The sequence below is a fragment of the Phacochoerus africanus genome, chromosome 8 (genome assembly GCF_016906955.1).
Source record: "Phacochoerus africanus isolate WHEZ1 chromosome 8, ROS_Pafr_v1, whole genome shotgun sequence".
Classification (NCBI taxonomy): domain Eukaryota; kingdom Metazoa; phylum Chordata; class Mammalia; order Artiodactyla; family Suidae; genus Phacochoerus; species Phacochoerus africanus.
In genome coordinates, this window is record NC_062551.1 from 57,337,269 (window position 1) to 57,361,114 (window position 23,846).

The 23,846-nt window shown below is 45.6% G+C and overlaps 1 protein-coding gene across 1 annotated transcript; it reads right to left on the reverse strand.

The window, feature by feature from the left end:
• Positions 1-1,261: 1,261 nt before the first annotated feature.
• On the reverse strand, positions 1,262-10,977 carry LOC125133257 (zinc finger protein 534-like; the record flags this gene model as incomplete). The annotated part of the gene is made up of 3 exons (XM_047791371.1): positions 10,900-10,977; positions 1,992-2,204; positions 1,262-1,321 (listed from the first exon to the last, which is right to left on the reverse strand). Coding segments are annotated over exons 1-3 (351 nt in total), but the record flags the coding sequence as incomplete, so codon positions are not given.
• Positions 10,978-23,846: the final 12,869 nt, after the last annotated feature.

Below are 23,846 nucleotides of genomic sequence, written 5' to 3' on the forward strand. Positions count from 1 at the left end.
AAAGCACGCCGAGAGAGAAAAACAATTCGAGATAACGGGGGTCAAGTATCACAGGACCAACTGTTCTCTGTCCCCAGATGCCAAACTAAGAGCCCAAAAGATTTATTGATGCTCCCCTTGCAGGACCAGGGATCAAAGAGAGGACCTCTCTGTCCACCGTCCTCACAGCATTCCCGAGTGACAATCACCTCAGCTCCAGCCAATCTGCCTGTTACACACATCACTCAAGCAAGCACAGGGGCAAAAAGCAGACCTGAAGAAACGGCTGGGGAATCTAAAGGAGCAGACAGGGCCTGAGCCAGCTGCATGCAGCCTGCGAGGTGCAAACTGGAATTAAAAAGCAGCCGGTGTTTTACTATGTTCTGATTACATCTTCCAAGAACAGCATATGGACATGCAACTGACCCGGGGCCGAGGGCTGGACTCCAGACGCTGTAGGTCTCCTCTACATGGACCAAGCAATGCACATCCAGTGGAACCGAGTCCAGGAGGAGAGATGAGGGGGCAAGAGACCCCTTGCAAACAGTCCACTTCACGCTTCTCAAAGTCAGGCAAGAACAAGTTCAGAGAATTCCGATGACAGTGTGGATCAGGATAAAAACACCAACTTCACCCCTGTTGGAGCTGCAGCACCACTGGAGGGAAAGAATACACTGTCCATGGCGAAGGACAAAGGCTAAGTTGGAGAAAAGAAACCTTTCCTCTGAGTTCGCAAAACAGAAACCCCTTTTCCCAGAGACCTGTCCCACGATGGGAGAATTTCCCAAACACTATTAACGTTGCAGCTTCCTCTCGGCCCTTCTGAGATTTAACCTGAGCTCACACTTTTATTTTTTTTGGCCGCGCCTCTGGTATGTGGAAGTTCCCAGGCCAGGGATCAAACCCGCCCCACAGCAGCAGCCTGAGCCACAACAGTGATAATGCTGGATCCTTAACTGCTGAGCCATCACAGGACTCCATGTACATGCTTTTGATACATTCCTCCTCGTTTGGGTTTTTGTTTTGTCTCTTTAAGGCCACACCCTCGGCACATGGAGGTTCCCAGGCTCGGAGTCCATTCCGAGCTGTAGCTGCCGGCCTACACCACAGTCACAGCAACGCCAGATCTGAGCTGCGTCTGCAACCTACACCACAGCTCGTGGCAACGCCAGATCCTTAACCCACTGAGTGAGGCCAGGGATAGAACCTGTGTCTGCATGGATGCTAGTCCTGTTTGTTAACCATTGAGCCATGATGGGAACTCTCTCATTTGGTTTTTAGATATTTTTATCTGACTCTTTACAGTCCAGGGTTCATTCTCTGGCCTCAAAATGGAGATAAGTCAGATCAGAAGCAGAAATTCCTGCTTATTAGAAGTTAGAAACATGAAAGCCACAATTCCGGTCGGCTCTTTGTTCAGCTGCAGGAATGAGGACATTACAGATGGGAGGAGAAAAATATTTCACAAATGCATCCATGCCTGCCTCTTTCTGAATGCATACGTAACAGCAAACTACGCAGACATCCAGTTTTTTTTCAAGAACAAAGGAATCAAAAGCACAGGAGTCGAAAACAGGAAACTGGGTATTTTAAGTTTCCAATCAGGCTTTATAAAAAATTAAGTTCTTAACTCCTGGTGTATTATGAAATAGGCAGATCATCTGATGAAAATTTAAGTTTAAACTTTTTTTTTTTTTTTTTGCTTTTTAGGGATGCACCTGCAGCATATGGAAGTTTCCAGGCTAGGGGTCGAATGGGAGCTGCAGCTGCTGGTCTACACCACAGACACAGCAATGTGGGATCTGAATTGCATGTGTGACCTACACCTCAGCTCATGGCAACGCTGGATCCTTAACCCACTGAACAAGGCCAGGGATTGAACCTGAATCCTCATGGATATTAGTTGGGTGCGTTATCACTGCACCATGATGGGAACTCCAAGTTTAAACTTCTGATGCCACTTTATGAAGCTTTTCATGTCTGAGTCAACAGGGCTTTGAGCTCAGTCAAGCAATGCACAGACTCCCAAGAGGCACACAAGGAAAATACAATGATACCCAAGGGCAGATCCCGACTCCCAGAGGGAAGCGATGCTCCCCCAGCAAGAGCAGGTTCCTGCAGGTCTCCAGCATCACGTCCCTGTACAAGGCCCTCTGCGCAGGGTCCAGGCAGGCCCACTCCTCCTGGGAGAACTGGATGGCCACGTCCTCCAAGGTCAACTCTTCCTGAAATGAAAACACATTTAACCAAGGGGCCCTCAGGAGAATTAATTTCACACAAAGTGAGGAGAGAGGGTTAACAATCAATTTGGTTGAGGGAGTTCCCGTTGTGGCTCAGTGGGTTAAGAACCTGACTAGTATCCATGATGCAGGTTCAATCCTTGGCCTCATTCAGGGGGTTAAGTATCCAGCATTGCCATGAGCTGTGGGGTAGGTCACAGACATGGCTTCGATCTGGCATTGCTGTGGCTGTGATGTAGGCTCGCAGCTGCAGTTTCAACTGGACCCCTAGCCTGGGAACTTCCATATGCCACAGGTGTGGCCCTAGAAAAACAAACAAAAAAGGTCAATTCAGTAAGACACGATTATAAATACATACATATACACACACACACACCCCTAACATTAGAGCTTCTAAAAAATATGAAGCAAAAATTAACAGAAAGGGAGTTTCCTTCTCGGCTCAGCAGTTAATGAACTAGGATCCATGAGGATGTGGGTTCGATCCCAGGCCTCACTCACTGGGTTAAGGATCTGGTGTTGCAGTGAGCTGTGGTGTAGGTGTGATGAGGCTTGGATCTGGCAGTGCTATGGCTCTGGTGTAGGCCAGCAGCTGCAGATCTGATTATACCCCTAGCCTGGGAACCTCCATATGCCGAAGGTGTGGCTCTAAAAAGCAAAATAAACAAACTCACTCTTCGCCTGCCCCTTTGCCTCATGCTGAATTCTTTCTGCACTGAGACAAAAGAACCTGAGCTTCAGTAAGTCCTGACACCAGATAAGCAGTTTCAATTACAAGACAGTGGGTTCAAGTCCCCTCCTAAGCCAGGGATTGTGAGCTCCAGCCTGAGGTGTGGGTGGGTTCAAGTCCCAATTTGAGTTCTGGGTAGGTTGAGTCCCATCCGAGAAGGAGTTCGGTTTCCCAACTACTAGGGGAATATTCTCCACAACAGACCATCTATCTGTTGAGCCACAAAGTAAATCTTAATAAACCTAAGAAGACCGAAATCATAAAAAATATCTTCTCTAACCACAATGAAATGAAGATAGAAATAAACAGCAGAAGAAAAAAACTGCCCAAAAATGTGAAAATTAAGCCCATTCATAAAAATACCCAATGGGCCAAAGGAGAAATCACGAGGAAATTTTTTAAAATATCTGGAAGAAAATAAAAATACACCAAAATTTATAATATACGGTGAAAACTGTAGTAAAAGGGAAGTCTACACTGAAAAATGCTTCCGATAAAAAAGATCTATTTTTACACCTACAGGAAACTGAAAAAGAACAAACTAAACTTCAAATTTCAGAGGTAAATAAGAAAGATTAGAGCACAGACAAATGAAACAAAGTAGATACACATTTGTTACATGTGTGTTTATATATAAACAAGCCCAAAGTTGGTGTTTTGATCAAATTAAATTTACAAACTCTTAAACTAAGAAAAAAAACGATTCAAAGAACTAAAAACAAATATAAAGGGGGAGATTACAAGTGAAGTCACAGAAATTTTTTAAAGGACATGAGAGTATGATATGAACAGGCAAAAAAAATGTCTAACATAATCTAGAAGTGACAGGAAAAGTCCTAGAAACACATAACCAAGTAAGTATCACCAAGTCTCACCAAGACAAAAAATATGAACAGAATTCTATTTGAAGAGATTGAAGGAGTGATCAAAAACATTGAGCAAATAAAAATCTAGTACCAGATGGCTTCACTGCAGAATTCTACCAAGTATTTACAGAAGAATCACCTCATATCTTGATAAAAATCTTTTCAAGGAGCTCCTGTCATGGTGCAGTGGTTAACGAATCCGACTAGGAACTATGAGGTTGCAGGTTCAATCTCTGGCCTTGCTCAGTGGGTTAAGGATCCAGTGTTGCCATGAGCTGTGGTGTAGGTTGCAGACGTGGCTTAGATCCGGCGTTGCTGTGGTGTGGCATGGGCCAGCAGCTGCAGCTCTGATTAGACCCCTAGCCTGAGAACCTCCATATGCCACGGGAAGCGGCCCTAGAAAAGACAAAAAGACCAAAAAAAATCTTTTCAAGAGTTGAAGAGGGAACACGGCAAATTTGTTCTATGAAGTTGCTATGGTTCTGATACCAACCTGGAGAAAAACACAAGATGAATACTGATGCAAACATCATCAACAAAATACAAACAAACCAAATTCACAGCAAATTAAAATGATTTTGGCAGTTCCCATAGTGGCTCAGTGGGTTACAAACCAGACTGGCATCCATGAGGATGCAAGTTCGAACCCTGGCCTCGCTCAGTGGGTTAAGGATCTGGGCATTGCTGTGAGCTGTGGTGTAGGTCGCAAACACAGCTCAGATCTGACGTGGCTGTGGCTGTGGTGTAGGCGGCAGCGGCAGCTGCAGCTCTGATTCGACCCCTAGCCTGGGAACTTCCATAAGCTGCAAGTGTGGCCCTAAAAAGAAGGGAAAAAAAAAATTCTTACACCGTGACCAAGTGGAATTTCTTCCTGCAAGGCATCGATGATTTGACATACAAAAATCAATTGATGTAATATACCACATCAACAGAATTAAGGAAGAAACAACACGTGATCATCTCAACTGATGCGGAACAAAGAATTTGACAAAATTCAACAATCTTCAAGATAAACACTCCACAAATTAGGACAGGTAAACTATTTCAACATAAAAACGCGCCACATGTGAAAAGCACACAGCTAACATCACAGGCAAGGGTAAGAGAGGGAGAGCTTCCCTCCGATCAGGACGGAGGCGCGATGGACAGTCTCTGCCCCGTTGTTCAACAAATGACTCAAAGTTCTACCAGAGCCCTTAGACAAGGGTTTAAAAAAAAAAAAAAACCCAAAAGTAAAGTTACCTTTTTTAGTAGCTGACAAGCTCTTACAGGTAAAACTGTAAAGATTCCCCAAGAAAACTGTGACATCCAAAAACAATTTTATTTGTTTTTTAATTTTGTATGCAGATTAAGACTATGACTTCTATGTGCAGCTTCTTGATCCTGGTTGATAGAGAGCAGACCGTGCATCCAGTAGGGGCCCTAAGCAATCCCTGCTGATGCTCTGTCTCCAGTCCACAGGCGTGAAGCCCCGCCCAGGACAATGCCCTGGGGGGGGGCCTCTTCACAAGCTCCAGGTCACTGGATCACGGGGAGAAGGAATCTAAGTGGAGATGACAGGCCCCAAGAGAAGATGTGAACGGACAGTGTCAGGCAGGGTATTTCAGAGTCAAAAAAGATTAGTGAGTCCATGGAGTTCCCGTCGTGGCTCAGTGGTTAATGAATCTGACTAGGAACCATGAGGTTGCGGGTTCTATCCCTGGCCTTGCTCAGTGGGTTAAGGATCCAGCATTGCCGTGAGCTGTGGTGTAGGTCACAGATACGGCTTCGATCCTGCGTTGCTGTGGCTCTGGCGTAGGCCAGCGGCTATGGCTATGATTCGACTTCTAGCCTGGGAACCTCCATATGCTGCAGAAGCAGCCCTGGGGAAGGGAAAAAGACAAAAAAATAGGGCATCTCAGGAAGGAGATGGAAGAACCACCGAGAATGACTTGACCTGAGAAAGACCCATTCCTGACTCCTTTCTTCTTCCTCAGGCAATGGGAGTCTTGAGAAGTTAATCTTGAGAGTTGAAAACATTCTGTTCCAGGCTTAAAATCAACACTCCCATTTCTGGTGCCACAACCACACACACAGGGGAGGGCTCACCATGTGGAAGAGACAGGCCTCTGCTGCCCACGGTCCCAGGAGGGACTCAGGACAGGAGACTCCCATGGAGACCAACAGGGGAGGGTGCCCACACTCTCTTGAGATCATGCTCCCCTCCTGGTGAGGCCCTCACCCACACCGCAGCCGTGGACACCTCCGCTGGACCCCACAACCCCCTGCAGGTCACAGACCAGCTCTGCTCCATCCCCGTGCAGAGCAGAGCCTCCGCCCCCTCAGCCCAGATCCCAGCCCCCAGGATTGGGAGGATGCAGAGCCTTGCTGCTCAAGGATGGATCCGGATTGGAATCACCTGGGGGACCTTAACTATTACTAAGGCTGGGCCCCGCTGCAACTTTTTTTTTTTTTTTTAATAAATTTCATTGGAGTATAGGTGACTTACAGTGTTGTGTTAGTTTCAGATATATAGCAGTGAATCAACCATACATATACATATATATCCATTCTTTTTTATTTTATATATTGTCTTTTTAGGGCTGCACCCACAGCATATGGAGGTTCCCAGGCTAGGGGTTGAATCAGAGCTGCAGCTGCCAGCCTACACCACAGCCACATCAGATCCAAGCTGAGTCTGGCACCTACACCACAGCTCACGGTAATGCTGGATCCTTAACCAACTGAGCAAGACCAGGGATCGAACCTGCGTCCTCATGGATGCTAGTCAGGTTTGTTTCCGCTAAGCCATGACTACCCATATCCATTCTTTAGATTCTTTCCCCATCTAGGTGATCCCAGAGTATTGAGTAGATTTCCTTGAGCTAGACAACGGGTCCTTGTTACCACAACTATCTGAAGGGCAATCTCTGGTCAGACTCTACATGTACAAGTAAGATGCCTCAGTGATCCACTGGGAAGCTTGGGTTGAGGGCCCCTCTGGAGGAAAGCCCAGCACTCCTTCTCTTTTCCAGCATAATCGAGGTATAACTGATGAATAAAAATGGTGTGCACATCAAGTATACAATACGATTTTTTTTTTAACCGGCCACACTCATGGCATGTGGAAGTTCCCGGGCTAGGAATCAAACCCACTCCACAGCTGCGACCCAAGCAGCTGCGGGGAAAACTCCAGATCCTTAACCTACTGCACCACAAAAGAACGTGGTGGTGCAAACACTTAATTGATGCTCCGTCAGCAAATTAAGCACACAGAAACACAGCATATGAATACCTACAGTCAGAATGGTGTGCATTAGATCCCCAGAACTTACTCATTTTAAACCTACAAGCGGGAAACCTTTGACCAATATCTACCCCGTCTTTTCTAACACTGGGCTCCTGGTAACAACCTTTGTACTCTGAGTTTGACATTCTAGTTTGAACCTGTAATATTCTACGTCTGGGAGGCTTATTCACTTAGCATGTTAAGTTCACTCGTTTTGTCATAAATGGCAAAATGCTTTATTTTTTAGGCTGAATGATATTTCACTGTCTATACACCCTCACCCCTACGGGTTCCTTATCCATTCTTTTGTCAACAGACATTTTGGTTCTTTCCCTAACTTGGCTATGGTGATAATGCAATAATGCTCATTGGAGTGCAGCTAATTTCCTTAAAATACTGATTTTGTTTCCACGGGATATCTAGCCAGAATGGTTTTGATAGATCGTGTCCCTGTGGTTTTTTGTTTTTGTTTTTTTTTTTGGTTTTTAGGGCAGCACCCACAGCATATGGAGGTTCCCAGGTTAGGGGTCCAATCAGAGCTACAGCTGTCAGCCTACACCACAGTCACAGCAAAGCCAGATCCAAGCCACATCTACGACCTACACCACAGCTCACCAATGCCGAATCCTTAACCCAATGAGCAAGGCCAGGGATCAAACCCACAACCTTATGGTTCCTAGTTGGATTTGTTTCCTATGCGCCACGACCAGAACTCCTGTTCTTTTTTAAAATTAAGGAATCTCCAGAGTTCCCGTCGTGGCTCAGTGGTTAATGAATCCGACTAGGAACCATGAGGTTGCGGGTTCGATTCCTTGGCTCGGCTCAGTGGGTTAAGGATCTGGCATTGCCATGAGCTGTGGTGTAGGTCACAGACGTGGCTCGGATCCCAAGTTGCTGTGGCTCTAATTCGACCCCTAGCCTGGGAACCTCCATATGCTGCGGGATCAGTCCAAGAAATGGCAAAAAGACTAAAAAATAAAATAAAGGAATCTCCATACTGTTTTCCATAACAGTTGTACAACTAACATTCCTACCAACCGTGCACAGGGGTTCCCTGTTCTCTGTACGTTGTGTTTGTGTGTCTGTCTGCGTGTTTTGGGACAGAAAGGGAGAAGGTAACAGAGGAACCAGCAACCGGCCTGGCAACAAGAAAGTCCCTCCGCCTTCCTGAGGATGAGCCTCTGTATTGCAGATGCTGTGGTGCTGCTGGCCCTCTAATTTGTGAAACAACCTTTCCCCACACAGGACTCAGTCTCCTGAGACAGGATTCTGTTACCTGACAAGTTGTGCCCACAGACCCATACCTAGCGAGTCCTCCCTAATGGAAACCATCTGCCTTTTTTTTTTTTTTTTTTTTTGCTTTTTAGGGCAGCACCCACAGCATATGGAGGTTCCCAGGCTAGGGGTCGAATTAGAGCCACAGCAACTTGGAATCCGAGCCGTGTCTGTGACCTACACCACAGCTCATGGCAACACCAGATCCTTAACCCACTGAGCTGAGGCCAGGGATCGAACCCGCAACCTCATGGTTCCTAGTCGGATTCGTTTCTGCTGCGCCACGACGGGAACTCCACCTTCTGCCATTTGAAGCTTGGTACTCATGATTTCTCTTCTGAACTCAAACTTACAAACTCTCATGGGGTCCAACACCCCATAATATACCTCCCGTCCTGCTATAAAATACCAGAAAACACCCTAAGCTCTAATATCTAGTGCATTCATGACGGAGTAACACATATGACAACACTCAAGAACTCTAGATGCAAGACACCCTATTTTAATTCACAGCGACTGAGCCTGAATACTGTTAATCTCCAAATCTCATAATAAAAGCGAGACGTCTCTAATGATGCACATGCCCCAGTGAGACCACATTTCTTCCAAGGAAACACTCCAGATTCTTTTAAAAAAAAAAAAAAAAAATTTTTTTTTTTTTGGCGGGGGGAACGACCAGATTCTCTTTTGTTTATTTAAAAGTGTATCTAAGGAGACAAAAAATAAAAAAATTTAAAAAAAAAGTGTATCTAAAACTTTCTTCCCTTGCAACCTCAAATACTCAGATACCAAAGGTAACCCATAAAATGATCTGAGATCTTCCCTACATTACTTTTTCTAGTTCTCCTTTCCCTCCCAATACTATAACTTGCATCTACTAACCCCAAACTCCCAGTCTATCCCGCTCCCTTCCCTCCCCCATATTACTGTTAATTCTACAATGATTCCTGACCTTCCAAAGATCCAACACAAGTCACTTGCGGAGTGGAGGCTGTGGAACACCCTCTAGACGCGTAGCCTAAGGACAAAGCACCCATCTTCCTGCACCCAAGGATCCCCATAGGCTCACAACCCTGGCTGACAATATTTCTGAACCTAAATCCACTTCCTTCATTCCCCCTCACACATGACCATAAAAAAACCGAAATAAACCAATGCATGGAAACCCTCAGTTTCAGCAGCCATGTCCCAGTGAACTTAAGCTAAGACACTATGGCACCTTAAACCATGCAATGAACCCTGCCACCCATAAACCCAACATGAAGGGCTCCAGCCAGAACCGAGAGGATGCTTTTGCCAACAGTTCCACATGCCTCTTGAACCCAAAACGAACAGGTACACACACCGTTCACTGGGCTCATCTTGATGCCCACACTTGCCGCCACATTCCTTCTGCAAACCCTTACAGGGTGCTCTTCTTACCTGTCACCTTGCCTCTCCCCGAATTCCTTCTGCACTGAGGCATAAAGAACCTGAGCCTCATTAAGTCTTGAGACCAGGTGTGCGATTTCAATTAAAAGACAGAGGTTTCACCTCTATCCCTGTTACACTGTCTTCCTCCCAAATCTCTGGCACTCCAGGTGGCTCCCTGCTCTCTTCCTGTTTTTCTAGGCGTGGGTCCTCTTTCTCTCCCAGCAACTGTGGCTCAGAAGGCCACGGTTCCAACACTTTTATCCTCGCCCCAAAACTCCTTGGGTGAAGTGCCTCCTCACTGTTGTCCTCCCTCCCTCCTACTGTTGATTCAGGTATCCCCTAAGTTGCTCTTCAATCCTTAAAGGTCAGGCTTTTTAATTTACTTCTCTATTTTATTCACCTGCCACAGTCAAGACTCAATTGCTTTCATTTCACTGTCTCTTTACAGGTCCTCAGCCATCCTCTATGTTCCCACCAGTTCGCTCTCATTCTTTCCTCCCCAGTTTTTCTATTTCTCTCGCAGTTATTGTCTCTGCTTCTTCTGATACCTTTCGCCCACGTTTCAGGGGATGGTGACTGAATAAGATGCCCGCCTACCGGAAGTGGCCGTTTTCCAACACTGGGTGTCACATGGTGGCCCAGGTCCTCTCCTCCAGTGCGGGGAAGGGCTGACTACGCAAGTAAGGCCCTCAGGGCAGAAGGACCGGCCTGAGGAGCCGCGAGGACAGAGGGGCTGGAGGGAGGGCGGGCTCCCGAATCCCAGGACCAGGGCAAGGACGCGGCCTCTCCGGGAGCGGGGCGGCCGGCGCTGCCCTCTAGCAGCGGGGGGCGAAATGAGGGCTCGGATACTCCTCGCAGTAGACAACTTCACCTAAGGGGGCAGGAGGTAGTAAAGGATTTTAAGCAGGAAAACGTCGCGAAAAGCGGTGTCTGCGTGGACCGAAAGCGGTAAAGCCGAGGGCTCTGGGACCAGGCACAGCGCAATTTAAAACTCAAAGGAACACATACCCGAGCTATAATGACGACGCCAGGATTTATTTGGGGGCGGAGGGCCGGGTTGCCGGGATTTTAGATTCCCAGCGACTTCCAAGACCCTGAGGGTGGAGTTAGGGGGATGGCGCAACACACCTTCACACTGCAAAGGAGAAACTCATAGCGTAACCCTCTCCGCGTTCTCTGCGTCTGGTCCCCAGAGAAACTACGCATGCGCAAAGCTAGAGGCGGGGCTTCCGGGGTCGGGACCGGGGCAGAGCGCTACCGGCGAGGGGCGGGGCGAGGACGGAGCCCTGGTCTGCGAAGGGAGCGCGGGGGCGGGGTAGGGATGTCACGCCCCCGTACCTTGAAACTGCTTATTCTTTCAGTGAACTGTTGGAAAACAAGACTGCGGGTCGCAAGTTGAAGCTAGAAAACAGGGGTAGCCCAAGCTGTCCAGTGTGACCTTTGCCCCACACTACTTCCCGTCTAAATAAAGACTGCGCGTGCGCGGAGTGAGGTCTCTCAAGGAGCAGAGCGCCGTGGAGGAAGGGGCGGGGCCTGCCTGACTCTCCGCCTCCGTCTCTAGTTACAGTTTCAGGGTTTAGAAATGCTGGAGGTTCTTTGTGTCTTGTGACGGAGCAGTGCGTCCTGCTTAGTTTAGGTTACCGTCTCTAGCAGTTTTACAATAAAAGCTTACAGTTGTGTGAACCACTTCTTTTTCTAGTTAAGACGTTTTCTTCTTTTTTTTTGGTCTTTTTGCCATTTCTTGGGCCGCTCCCTTGGCATATGGAGGTTCCCAGGCTAGGGGTCCAATCAGAGCTATAGCCACAGGCCTACACCACAGCCACAGCAACGCGGGGATCCGAGCCGCATCTGCCACCTACACCACAGCTCACGGCAACACCGGTTCCCTAACCCACTGAGCAAGGCCAGGGATCGAACCCGCAACCTCATGGTTCCCAGTCGGATTCGTTAACCACTGAGCCGCTACAGGAACTCCATTAAGACGTTTTCTTCTTAAGTTGAAAGCAGTTTAAGTCAAAAGCTATTTTTACCAGCAGGTTGGATGCTCCTCCTGAAGTGAGAGAACTGGAATCTCAGTGAGGCATTGCTGTTGGGCGTGATTGGATCCAGGAATATTTCCACAATTAGAATTAACTTAAGCATTTAAAATATATAAATGACTGGAGTTATCTGTGTAGGGATTAAAAGCTAGAATGTGAAATACCAAACTCACCCTGGGTAGAATGGGACATTTAATACTAAGCCCTGTGAACAGCACTTCGTTTCTATTTTCCATTAACCTAGGGGGCTAAATTCAACATTGTGTTTAGTTTTTCAGGGACTTTTAGGGGGATAAGACATGTGACAGTTTAGGTCCCTAATCATTGCTTTGAAAAAGACCAGAATTTGGAGTTCCCATTGTGTTTCAGTGGGTTAAGAACAAGACTAGTATCCATGAGGATGCAGGTTAAATATCTGGCCTCACTCAGTGGATTAAAGGATCCAGCGTTGCCTTGAGCTGCAGTGTAGGTAGCAGATGTAGCTCAGATCTGGCGTGGCTGTGGTATAGACCATGGTGTAGGCTGGCAACTGCAGCTCCTATGTGACCCCTAGCCTGGGAACTTCCATATGCTGCAGGTGTGGCCCTAAAAAAAAAAAAAAAAAAAAAAACAATTTTTTTTTCCCATTGTGGCTCAGCAGGTTAAGAACCAGACGTAGTGTCTGTGAGGCTGTGGGTTCTATCCCTGGCCTTGATCAGTGGGTTAATATCCAGAGTTGTTGCAAGCTGTGGTGTAGGTCTCAGATGGGGCTTGGATCTGGCGTGGCTGTGGCTGTGGCTGTGGTGTAGGCTGGCCATAGCTCCAATTCTACCCCTAGCCTGGGAACCTCCATATGCTGCAGGTGTGGCAGTAAAAAAGAAAAAAAAAGCAGAATTTTAAAATGCACTGTATACATTTGTTGACAAAAATAAGATCAATAGTCTAAGGAAGAAGTAGATTATTTTATCTGAGCCAGCTGAGGATCATAAACCAAGAGGCAGTCTCTCAGACGCAAGGATGATTCAAAATTCAAAAATCAACCAATATGAACACCACACCAATAGAATGAAGGGGGGAAAAAACCCTGATTATCTCAACTGATGCAGAAAAAGACATTTAACAAATTTCACAAATATTCAAGATGCATGCACTCAACTAGGAAGCATAGACCACCTCCCGTTATAAAAGCCATATATGAAAGCACACAGTTAACATCAAAATCAACAGTGAAAAAGTGAAAGCTTCACGTCTAAGATCAGGAAAAAGGCAAGGTTGCACATTCCCCACTCTGCTATTCAAAAAACAAATACTAGGAGTTCCTGTTGTGGCTCAGCAGAAACCAGTCTGACTAGCATCTGTGAGGACGCAGGTTCAATCCCTGGCCTTGCTCAGTGGGTTACGGATCCAGCACTGCTGTGAGCTGTGGTATAGGTTGCAGACGCAGCTTAGATCTGATGTTGCTGTGGTCATGGTGTAGGCTGGCAGCTACAGCTCCAATTTGACCCCTAGCCTGTGAACCTCCATATGATTCTGGTGCGACCCTAAAAATACAAGAGTTCCCTATGGGGCTCAGTTTCCGTTGTGGCTCAGAGGAAACGGATCTGGTTAGCATCGAGAGGATGCCGTTTCGATCCCTGTCCTTGCTCAGTGGGTTAAGGATCCGGGGCTGCCATGAGCTGTTGTGTAGGCCAGTGGCCACATCTCTGATTTGACCTGTAGCCTGGGAACTTTCATGTGCTGGTGTGGTCCTAAAAAAAAAAAAAAAAAAAAAAAAAAAAAAAAAAAGGCAAAACAAACAAAAAAACACTATAAGTCCTAGACAGTAGAGTAAGACAAGGAAAAGATACATGATTAATCCAAATTGGAAAAGTAATAATATTATCCCCCCCTTCTTTTGCAGATAACAAGATCTTAAACATACAAAACCATGAAGATTCCACAAGAAAACTGTTAGAACTAAAAAACAATTTTACAAAATTGCCAGATATAGAATCAACACACAGGTGCAATCGCCATGGAAAACAGTAGGGAGGTACCTCAGAAAACTGAATACAGAACTACCATGTGACCCAGCAATCCCACTCTTGGGCATATATCCGGACAAACTTTCCTTGAAAAAGACACCTGCTCCCATATGTTCATTGTGGTGCTATTCACAATAGCGAAGACATGGAAACTACCTAAATGTCCATCAACAGATGAATGGATTGAGACGATGTGGTACATACACACCATGGAATACTATTCAGCCATAAAAAGAACAAAATAATGCCATCTGCAGCAACATGGATGGAACTAGAGACTCTCATACTAAGGGAAGTAGCTCAGAAAGAGAAAGACAAATACTGTATGATATCACTTACATCTGGAATCTAATATACAGCACAAATGAACCCTTCCACAGAAAAGAAACTCATGGACTTGGAGAACAGACTCGTGGTTGCCAAGGTGGAGGGGGAGGGAGTGGGATGGACTTGGAATCTGGGATTAACAGATGCAAACTATTGCCTTTGGAATGGATAAGCAATGAGATCCTGCCGTATAGCCCTGGGAACTATACCTAGTCGCTTATGGTGGAACATGATGGAGGATAAGGCGAAAAAAAAGAATATATATATATATATATATATATATATATATATATATATAGTGTGTGTGTGTGAGATTGGGTCACTTTGCTGTACAGTAGAAAATCGACAGAACATGGTAAACCAACTATAATGGAAAAAATAAAAATCATTAATTAAAAAATATATAGTCTACCTTATTTATACCTATGGGAAAAAAAATCCACAGACAAAAACCAGTTGCATTTCTGTACACTCACAAGGAACAATCTGAAAAAGAAATAAAGAAAACACTGCTATTTGCTGTATCATTGGAAAAGACGAAATAGGAGTAAACAGCCAAGGAGGTAAAACACTTCACTGAAGATGACAAAACACTGCGAAAAGAAACTAAAGGAGGTACAAATAAACAGATGTTTCTGCACACTATGTGGAACACATATCTGACACTTCTGTGTAGACAACCTTGTTTTAGATGTTATTTGTGCTTATTTCATGTATTGTCCATAGAAATGAGAAGTCCACATGATCTGGAGGAACTCATCATCATGGTAAACCATAAGAAATTAAAATTGAGACAAATAATCTGTTCCAAATATATTTACATGCATCTCTCAGAACACACACACTTTAACTGAACAGATCTTTGCACCTCGCTCCTCTTCCTATCTTTCGTGTGTTCTTCCTATCTCTCGGGAGTTCCTGTTGTGGCGCAGTGGAAGCCATTCTGACTAGCATCCATGAGGACGTAGGTTCCATCCCTGGTCTCGCTCAGTGGGTTGGTTAAGCACAGCCGTGAGCTCTGGTGTAGGTCACAGACACAACTCAGATCTGACGTTGCTGTGGCTGTGGGGTTGGCCGGCAGCTACAGCTCCAATTCGACCCCTAGCCTGGGAACCTCCATATGCCCCAGGGGAGCCCTAAAAAGCAATAAAATAAAATAAAAACTCTCCTCATGGCCCCTTGGTGAAATAGTTTTCCCTTCAGGGACCATTGACCTTGGAGGACGTGGCCATCGAGTTCTCTCCGGAGGAGTGGGCCTGCCTGGACCCTGCGCAGAGGGCCTTATACAGGGACGTGATATTGGAGACCTGCAGGAACCTGCTCTCCCTGGGGGAGCATCACTTCCCTCCGGGAGTTGGGATCTGCCCTTGGGTATCTTTGCATTTTCCCCTGTGTGCCTTGTGGGAGCCTCTGCTTTGCTTGGCTGAGCACTAATCCCTGATTCAGACATGAAAAAACTCCATGATGTGGCATCAGAAGTTTAAACTTACCTTTTAAAGGTAAGTGGGTGATCTGCTCACTTCGTGATACACCATGAGTTAAGAGCTCAATTATTATTATTATTATTATTTTGTCTTTTTGCTATTTCTTTGGGCCGCCCCCGCGGCATATGGAGATTCCCAGGCTAGGGGTTGAATCGGAGCTGTGGCCACTGGCCTATGCCAGAGACACAGCAACGCAGGATCCGAGCCGCGTCTGCAACCTACACCACAGCTCACCGCAACGCTGGATCCTTAACCCACTGAGCAAGGGCAGGGACTGAACCTCATGGTTCCTAGTCGGATTCGTTAACCACTACGCCACGACGGGAACTCCGAGAGCTCAATTATTTATAAAGCCAAAAGGCAAGCTTTTTAAATATCCAATTCCATTTTGTATCCTTGTACATTTGATTCAGTTGTTCTAGGAAGATGCTACATATCCCCATACATGCAGAAGGAGACAAGCATTAAAAGAATTCGTGAAATACTTTGTCTAGGTCCATTGATAATATTCTCTCTCCTCAGTGGACCAAAGAGCTAGAAAAGCCACAATAGCATACTACTTTTTTTTTTTCTTCTTGTGGGCAGGAATTTCAGTTTCTGATCTGAATATTTCCTCTGTTTTAGAGGAAGAGAATGAACCCTGGATCGTGAAAAGTGACATGAAAATATCAAAAAACCCAAATGGGCGCAGAAAGCACCAAGAGTGTGAACTGAAATCAGAGCTTGGATGGACAGAGAAGAACCTGTGGGAGAGTTCTATGAGAAAACACGTTTATATCTTACGAACTCTCAGAGGAAATTTTTCTTCTCTCCAACCTATTGCTCTTTTTTTCAACATGTAAAATTTACACTTTCAGGAGTTCCCATTGTGGCTCAACGGTAATGAACCTGACCAGGATCCACGAGGATGTGGGTTCGATCCCTGGCCTTGCTTAGTGGGTTAAGGATCTGGCATTGCCATGAGCTGTGGTGTAGGTGGCAGACAAGGCTTGGATCTGACGTGGCTGTGGCTGTGGCCTAGGCCAGCAGCTAGAGCTCTGATTAGACCCCTAGCTTGGGGACCTCCATATGCTGCGGGTGTTGCCCTAAAAAGACAAAAAAAGAGAAAGCATATCTCAACGGTGCTGTGACAATGGTTTTTGGGTTTTTTTTGGTTTCTAGGGTGTCAAGCTGGGAGCTGTAGCTGCCGGCTACACCACACCTCAAGGCAACGCTGGATCCTTAGCCAACTGAGAGACCAAGGATAGAGCCCACCTCCTTGTGGATACTAGTTGGGTTCCTTACCACTGAGCAACATCAGGAACGCCTGCTGTGACAATGTTGATGAGCATACTAATGCCATCCCTTTTGTTCATAGTAAGGAATATAGGAATTTCTGCTCAGGACACAATCCAAGTTCACGTTCTCATCTCTGAGGCTGTCATCAATGCTGCCGTTCATTGTCCATTCCCTGAGTGTCGCTGTTCCTTTCAACTCAACAAATACAGCTTTGAACGCTCTTAATAAGGGAGCCTATGAAGATGCCTTCAGTGAAACACTCTAATTCACCGTGTTTACCCTTTCTCCGTGTGGATTTAGTTCACCAACCTGGCGCTCTCTGAACCCCCAACTGGCAGGATTCTATCTGAGGCTTCCTCATGGAAGCATGACCAATTTTTAGGGGTAGGGCTGAAAGTTCCAAGCTTCTCATCATGGCTTGGTCTTTCTGGTGACCAAACCCCCATTTAGGAGCCCACCCAGAGTCACCGCAATAGAACCAAAGATGTTAGGGAGCTCGTGTCACCTAGGGATTGACAAAGGTTTTAGGAGCTCTGTGCCAGGAACCAGGGGAAGAGCTCAACACATGTATTTTCTATTATCTCACAGTCCTATAAATGTCAATTGTGTTATTTCATTGATTGAAAGTATTTTTAGAACCACCTTGGTCCTTAGGAGATTTTCTGTTGTTCTTCTCTTACTGAGAGAGGGGGCATAGAAATTGCTGATCCTAAGTTTAGGTTTATTTCTCCTTGTTGGAGTCCTGCTTTTTTTGTTCAGAGGTTTTAAAGTTCTACTGCTAGGTACATAGTTTAGGATTTTCATGTCATCTGATGGATTTATCCATTTATGATTATGAACTAGATTTTGTCATCCTTGGTCTTGTTACTTCATGTACTTTTTTAAAAAAATGTACTTTGATCTTAATATAGCCACACTGTTTTGAATAGTATTGATTTTTTTCCCATGCTTTTATTTTGTCCTTTAGTTTTTGGAGTGCATTTCTTTTTTTTTAATTTTATTTTTAATTTAATTTTGTGCTTCTTTAACAAATTTTATAGGCTTGTTTTAACTCTCTTTTTTGCTTTTTAGGGGATGGAACCGGAGCTACAGCTAGCTACCCTATGCCACAGCCACAGCAATGCAGGATGTGAGCCGCGTGTGAAACATATACCACAGCTCACAGGAACACTGGATCCTTAACCCACTGAGCAAGGCCAGGGATCGAACCCGCAGTTGGATTCGTTAACCACTGAGCCACGAAGGGAACTCCAGAAAATAAAATATTTTGTTAAAATATTTTGATGACATGGACATGGATGGTATGTCTGAGGCTTAAAACCCCCAAGGTACCCATATGAGGCTGCAGGGGTAGATCCAGGAAAAGTGTGTAACATAACAATTCCTGGGATCTAATCCCTGACAGTTTTAACAAACGACATTTATTATTGGAGTTTCCGCTGCTTTTTAGGGCGGAACGTGTGGCATATGGAAGTTCCCAGGCTAGGGGTCTCATCAGAGCTGCAGCTGCCAGTCTACGCCACAGCCACAGCAATGCCAGGTCCGAGCTGAATCTGTGATCTACACCACAGCTCATGGCAAGGCTGCATCCCTTGACCCACTGAGTGGGGCCAGAGTTTGCACCTGCGTCTTCATTGATACTAGTCGGGTTTGTTACCACTGAACCGCAATGGGAACTCCCCTCCACATGTATTTTAACATTAGACTGTAACTTAATGGAAATACAACTGTTATATCATAACTCAGGGGTATTAGAATAGAGGAAGCCACATGTACTATTTCCCATGAAGCAGTAGTGATGTCAATAGGATTTCCTTGGGAACAGCGAACATACCCAAGTGAAGGGAACACTTAAAATGCTAAAGTTATGCTTGCTCTGAAAGACATGAAATAATTCTAACATATTTTTCAGTTTTTACTTTTATTCATTTTAACTTCCATGTGGAGCTGCATGGTGATAACACCAACATAATGACTCTCCTCACCCTTTGAATAGCTTTGCATTAACGGTCAAGGGTCCCCTTAACTTCTCAACCTGCAGCCCCTTGAGGCCAGTTTTGCCAAAGAGAATGTGGGTGGAAGTGACACGTTACTCACCTGAATGACCAAGTCTGCATGTCATGAATCCCAGGATCACGGCCCAAATGTCCACTTTTCAAGTACACCCGAGAGAAGGGAAAACACATACCCACCACGACCTCTTGCGAAAGATGTCCAGAGAAGCATTCTTCGTAAGAGCTCAAATGTGGGAAGAACTGAAAGCTCCAGCAAACGAGGACTGGATGACCAAACTAGATCGTATTACTCAGCAATAAAATGTCATGAGGCACCGATGTTGAAATGCGGATAACGCCTGTAAACAGAAAACTAACCGAAAGAAGGGAGCAATAAGGCTACAGAGAATCTGGCTGAATTTATAGGAAATGCCCAAGAGTCACATTCACGCCAACACAAAGTAATTGATTCCTTGTGGCTGGGACAGACGAAGTAACTGCTTATGTGTGCCCCCCACTTTTTTTTAAAGGGGGTTGATGAAGATCAGCCCCCGCAAATGTATAAATCCTACTGCACTGTGCACTGAAAAAGTGAGAATTTTGTTGTATGCAAATTCTATCTCGAGTTCCCACTGTGGCACAATGGGATGGATAGCATCTCTGCAGCACCAGGACACAGGTTTGACACCTGGCCTGACACAGTGGGTTAAAAGGATCCAGCACTGCTGCAGCTGTGATGTAGGTTGCAACTGTGGCTGGGATCTGATCCCGGGCCAGGGAACTCCGGATGTGGGGAATTCCATATGCCACGGGGTGGCCAAAAAAGAAAACAAACAAACAAAAAAACCAAGCCAAATTTTCTCTCAATGAAACAAACATAGGCTGTTATTTCCATGTCAAATTCGGAAACTAGTTCTGACCTACTAACCACGTCCTACGAGGTGCTGGACAGATGAGCTCCGGTTTCCACTGTATTCACGGAAGGAAAAGACAGTGACAGGAACAATGGCCAGAAGGGGAGGAACCAGAGGGAGGACCATTTTAAGGTAAAACAATATATCCTCTTTCTCAAAACCCCACTTGCACATTAGCGACAGGTATTTTGCATCCGGGTCGTGAGGTCTCTGTTCATTATCTCGTGCCATTTCAATTCTCTCGACTAAATTAAAATGTGAGGAGCCCCTCCACGTTTATAGAACAGGTGCTGCTTTGCATTGGTCATTCCTCTGTTTATTTTCATGCCACACGAATCTGAAAGTAACTCCTTCATTTACGTTTCCTCCAGATTTTCCACTAACACAATAAAAAGGAAATACCAATATACAAATTGAGCTAAGCAGGGTTTTTTGTTTGTTTTGTTTTGCTTTTTAGGGCGGCACTTGCAGCACATGGAGGTTCCCAGGCTGGGAGTTGAATCAGAGCTACAGGTGCTGGCCTACACCACAGCCACTCTAAGGCCAGATGGGAACCTTACACAACAGCTCACTGCAATGCTGGATCCTTAACCCCATGAGCAGGGGCAAGGGATTGAACTTGCATCCACTACTAGTCGGGTTGATTACTACTGAGCCATGATGGGAACTCCCTAAAATATATTTATCTTTTGGCTGTACCTGTAGCATTCAGAACTTCCTGGGCCAGGGTTCGAACATGTGCCTCAGCTGTAACCAGAGCTAGAGCAGTGACAACTTAGGATCCTTAACCTACTGAGCCACTGGGGAACTCTCACAGTAATTTTCATCAAACAAGTATAAAAATAGGTAATGTATCTAAATAGAATTTCACAACAATTTTCAACAGTCATATTGTACAATGAGATCTACATGTGCATCAAGAAAAGCAATTTAGCAAGTATATTATCACATGATGGAAACTGTGGTCTTTTTTTTTTTTTTTTTTGCTTTTTAGGGCCACACCCACAGCACATGGAGGTTCCCAGGCTAAGGGTCAAATCCGAGCTGCAGCTGCTGGCCTACGCCCACGGCCACAGCAATGCTAGATACTGAGCCGTGTCTGTGACCTACACCACAGCTCACTGGCGACCCAGGACCCTTAACCCACTGACCAAGGCCAGGGATCGAGCCGGAAACCTCAGGGTTCCTAGTTGGATTCGTTTCTGCTGTGCCACGACCGGAACTCTGAAAATTGTGGCCTTAAAAAAAAAAAAAAAGAGAAAAATTGTGGTCCTTTCTCAACCAAGAATTCTGGAATTTCAAGTGTAAACATTCAGTTTTATATGAAATCATCTGATTCTATGTCTAATGTCTGACTACTCATACCTTTAAGCCTTACTACAAACCCTGCTGATTCTGCCCAACGGGGCAGGGCAAACTGATGAGAAGGCCTGAGTGGGCTCCCTCCCTCAGCACTAGTTCCAAGTTTATCCTCTGGATACCATCACCCCAGCCTGGTCCAGCATCCATCATAACACAAGCCAGCCACTGTTCTATCTAGTTATCTTTGGAATGACTCGGCAAGCCGATCCTGCACTCCCCGGAAAACCTCATTATGTAATAAGCATCCTTGTAACCCTTTAATATATGTAGGCATTAGTCCTGACATTCGAAGTTTGAGTGGGGCTCTGTCCTGCTTCAGTGGAGTGCGCACCAGTGCAAACTAACAAAAAACTGTGTTGGAGGGTGACTATATGAGCTGTCGAAAACAACTCATTGCATTCTTTTTTTTGTGTGTCTTTTTTGTTGTTGTTGTTGCTATTTCTTGGGCCGCTCCCACGGCATATGGAGGTTCCCAGGCTAGGGGTTGAATTGGAGCTGTAGCCACCAGCCTACGCCAGAGCCATAGCAACGCGGGATCCGAGCCGCGTCTGCAACCTACACCACAGCTCACAGCAACGCCGGATCGTTAACCCACTGAGCAAGGCCAGGGACCGAACCTGCAACCTCATGGTTCCTAGTCGGATTCGTTAACCACTGCGCCACGACGGGAACTCCACAACTCATTGCATTCTTAAGAGGGAACTCAGGAACACGGATCCTTTCAAATTATTTCCTTAGTGCACCAAGCACAAAAAATAGGCTGTTATCTTTACTTCTGAAATGTTCTCCTATTCTTGTATATTTTTCTTATGCTTACTCTATTTCTATTTTTTGTCTTTTTTTTTTTTGCCATTTCTTGGGCCGCTCCTGCGGCATATGGAGATTCCCAGGCTAGGGGTCTAATCAGAGCTGTAGCCGCCGGCCTACACCAGAGCCACAGCAACTCGGGATCTGAGCTGCATCTGCGACCTACACCACAGCTCACAGCAACGCCGGATCCTTAACCCACTGAGCAAGGCCAGGGATCAAACCCGCAACCTCATGGTTCCTAGTCGGATTCATTAACCACAGAGCCACGACGGGAACTCCTCTATTTCTATTTTCATCTCACATAAAGCTGCAACCCAGGGATCTGATTTTCGTCTCTACACGCAAAAAGCCATGTAGAACTATAATCAAATTGTGTCCATCCATGAATGGGGAGGCAGGTATTTGGGGGAGAGAATCTGAAAGTTGACTAGTAGGATATTTTTATTAGAGCTGCAGACATAACCTGGGATACACCATGGAGCACACAACTGAAATGCCGATTATGAACATAGCACATTTTCAAAACTGCAAGTTCCTTGACTCTAACATGGAGAGAGACTGTTACAGACGCCACACAACTTAGCCAATGTATTACTAGTGTTCATGGGTTCTGCCATCTCCCATGGTCTCTTGTTTATGCCACACTGCATCTTAAAACTGTGTCCTCGTTTTCTAGGTTACGTGGGTATGAATAAACCCCACCGGATGAAGCAGGTCCTTGCAGCGCACCGGTGCCTGCCCTGAGATCCTCATGGTGACAAATGAAAAAGCATGGAACGAAACGGATCACATCCGTGGGTTTCGAACCTCAGGTTGCATGTCACCCACCCACAATGGAGCCTTTTCTAGAAACCTCAAATAATTGAAAAAAAAAAAAATCTTGCAAGCTGAAGAAGATAATCACACTTTCCCCCAGATATCCTTGGTTCCGCTGACAGGCCTAGTTTCTCTAGCATAAAGTTTCCTACATGTGTAAGAATCACTGCTTTGTAACATTTCTGTTGAGTAGGACTCCTGTGGGGTATAATATCCTGAGGTCACTGCCTAAAGGCCCTGACACGCTTGTATGGCTCCTATCTGACATGAATTCCTTCCTGAGCACAAAGGTACCTGTTTTGATAAAGCTGATCACAGTCATTACCTTTGTAAGGCTTCTCTCCACTAAGAATTCTGTTATGTGCCACGAGGCTTAAACTTTGGATAACCTTTGTGATACAGTCATCGCACTTGTGTGGTTTCTCTCAAAGGTGTATATTCTGGGAGTTCCCGCTGTGGAATCTAACTGCCAGTGGCTCGGGTTGCTGTGGAGGTGGGGCTTTGATCCCCAGCCTGCTGCAGTGGGTTAAAGGATCTGGCGTTGCTGCGGTGGCTCAGATTTAATCCCTGGTCCGGGAACTTCCATATGCTGTGGGTGCAACCGTAAAATAAATAATTTAAAAAAAGAGATGTACATTCTGATACCAAAGGCCTGGTATTATAGGCTTTGCCACACACATAAATTATACATGATTTCTCTCCTTGATGGAATCTGTGATTTTTAAGGGTTTAACACTTGCATAAGTTTTATCCCAGTCATTGTATTTGTAAGGTTTCCTTCTACTATGAATTCTCTGAGGATCCTCACAGCTTCAGCTTTTACTAAAAGCAGTGCTACATATTAAGTTTGTTTGTTTGTTTATTTATTTATTTTGTCTTTTGTCCTTTTAGGGCCGCACCCACGGCATATGGAGGTTCCCAGGCTAGGGGTCTAATCAGAGCTGTAGCTCCTGGCCTGCGCCAGAGCCACAGCAACATGGGATCCCAGCTGCATCTGCGACCTACACCACAGCTCACGGCAACGCCGGATCCTTAACCCACGGAGCGA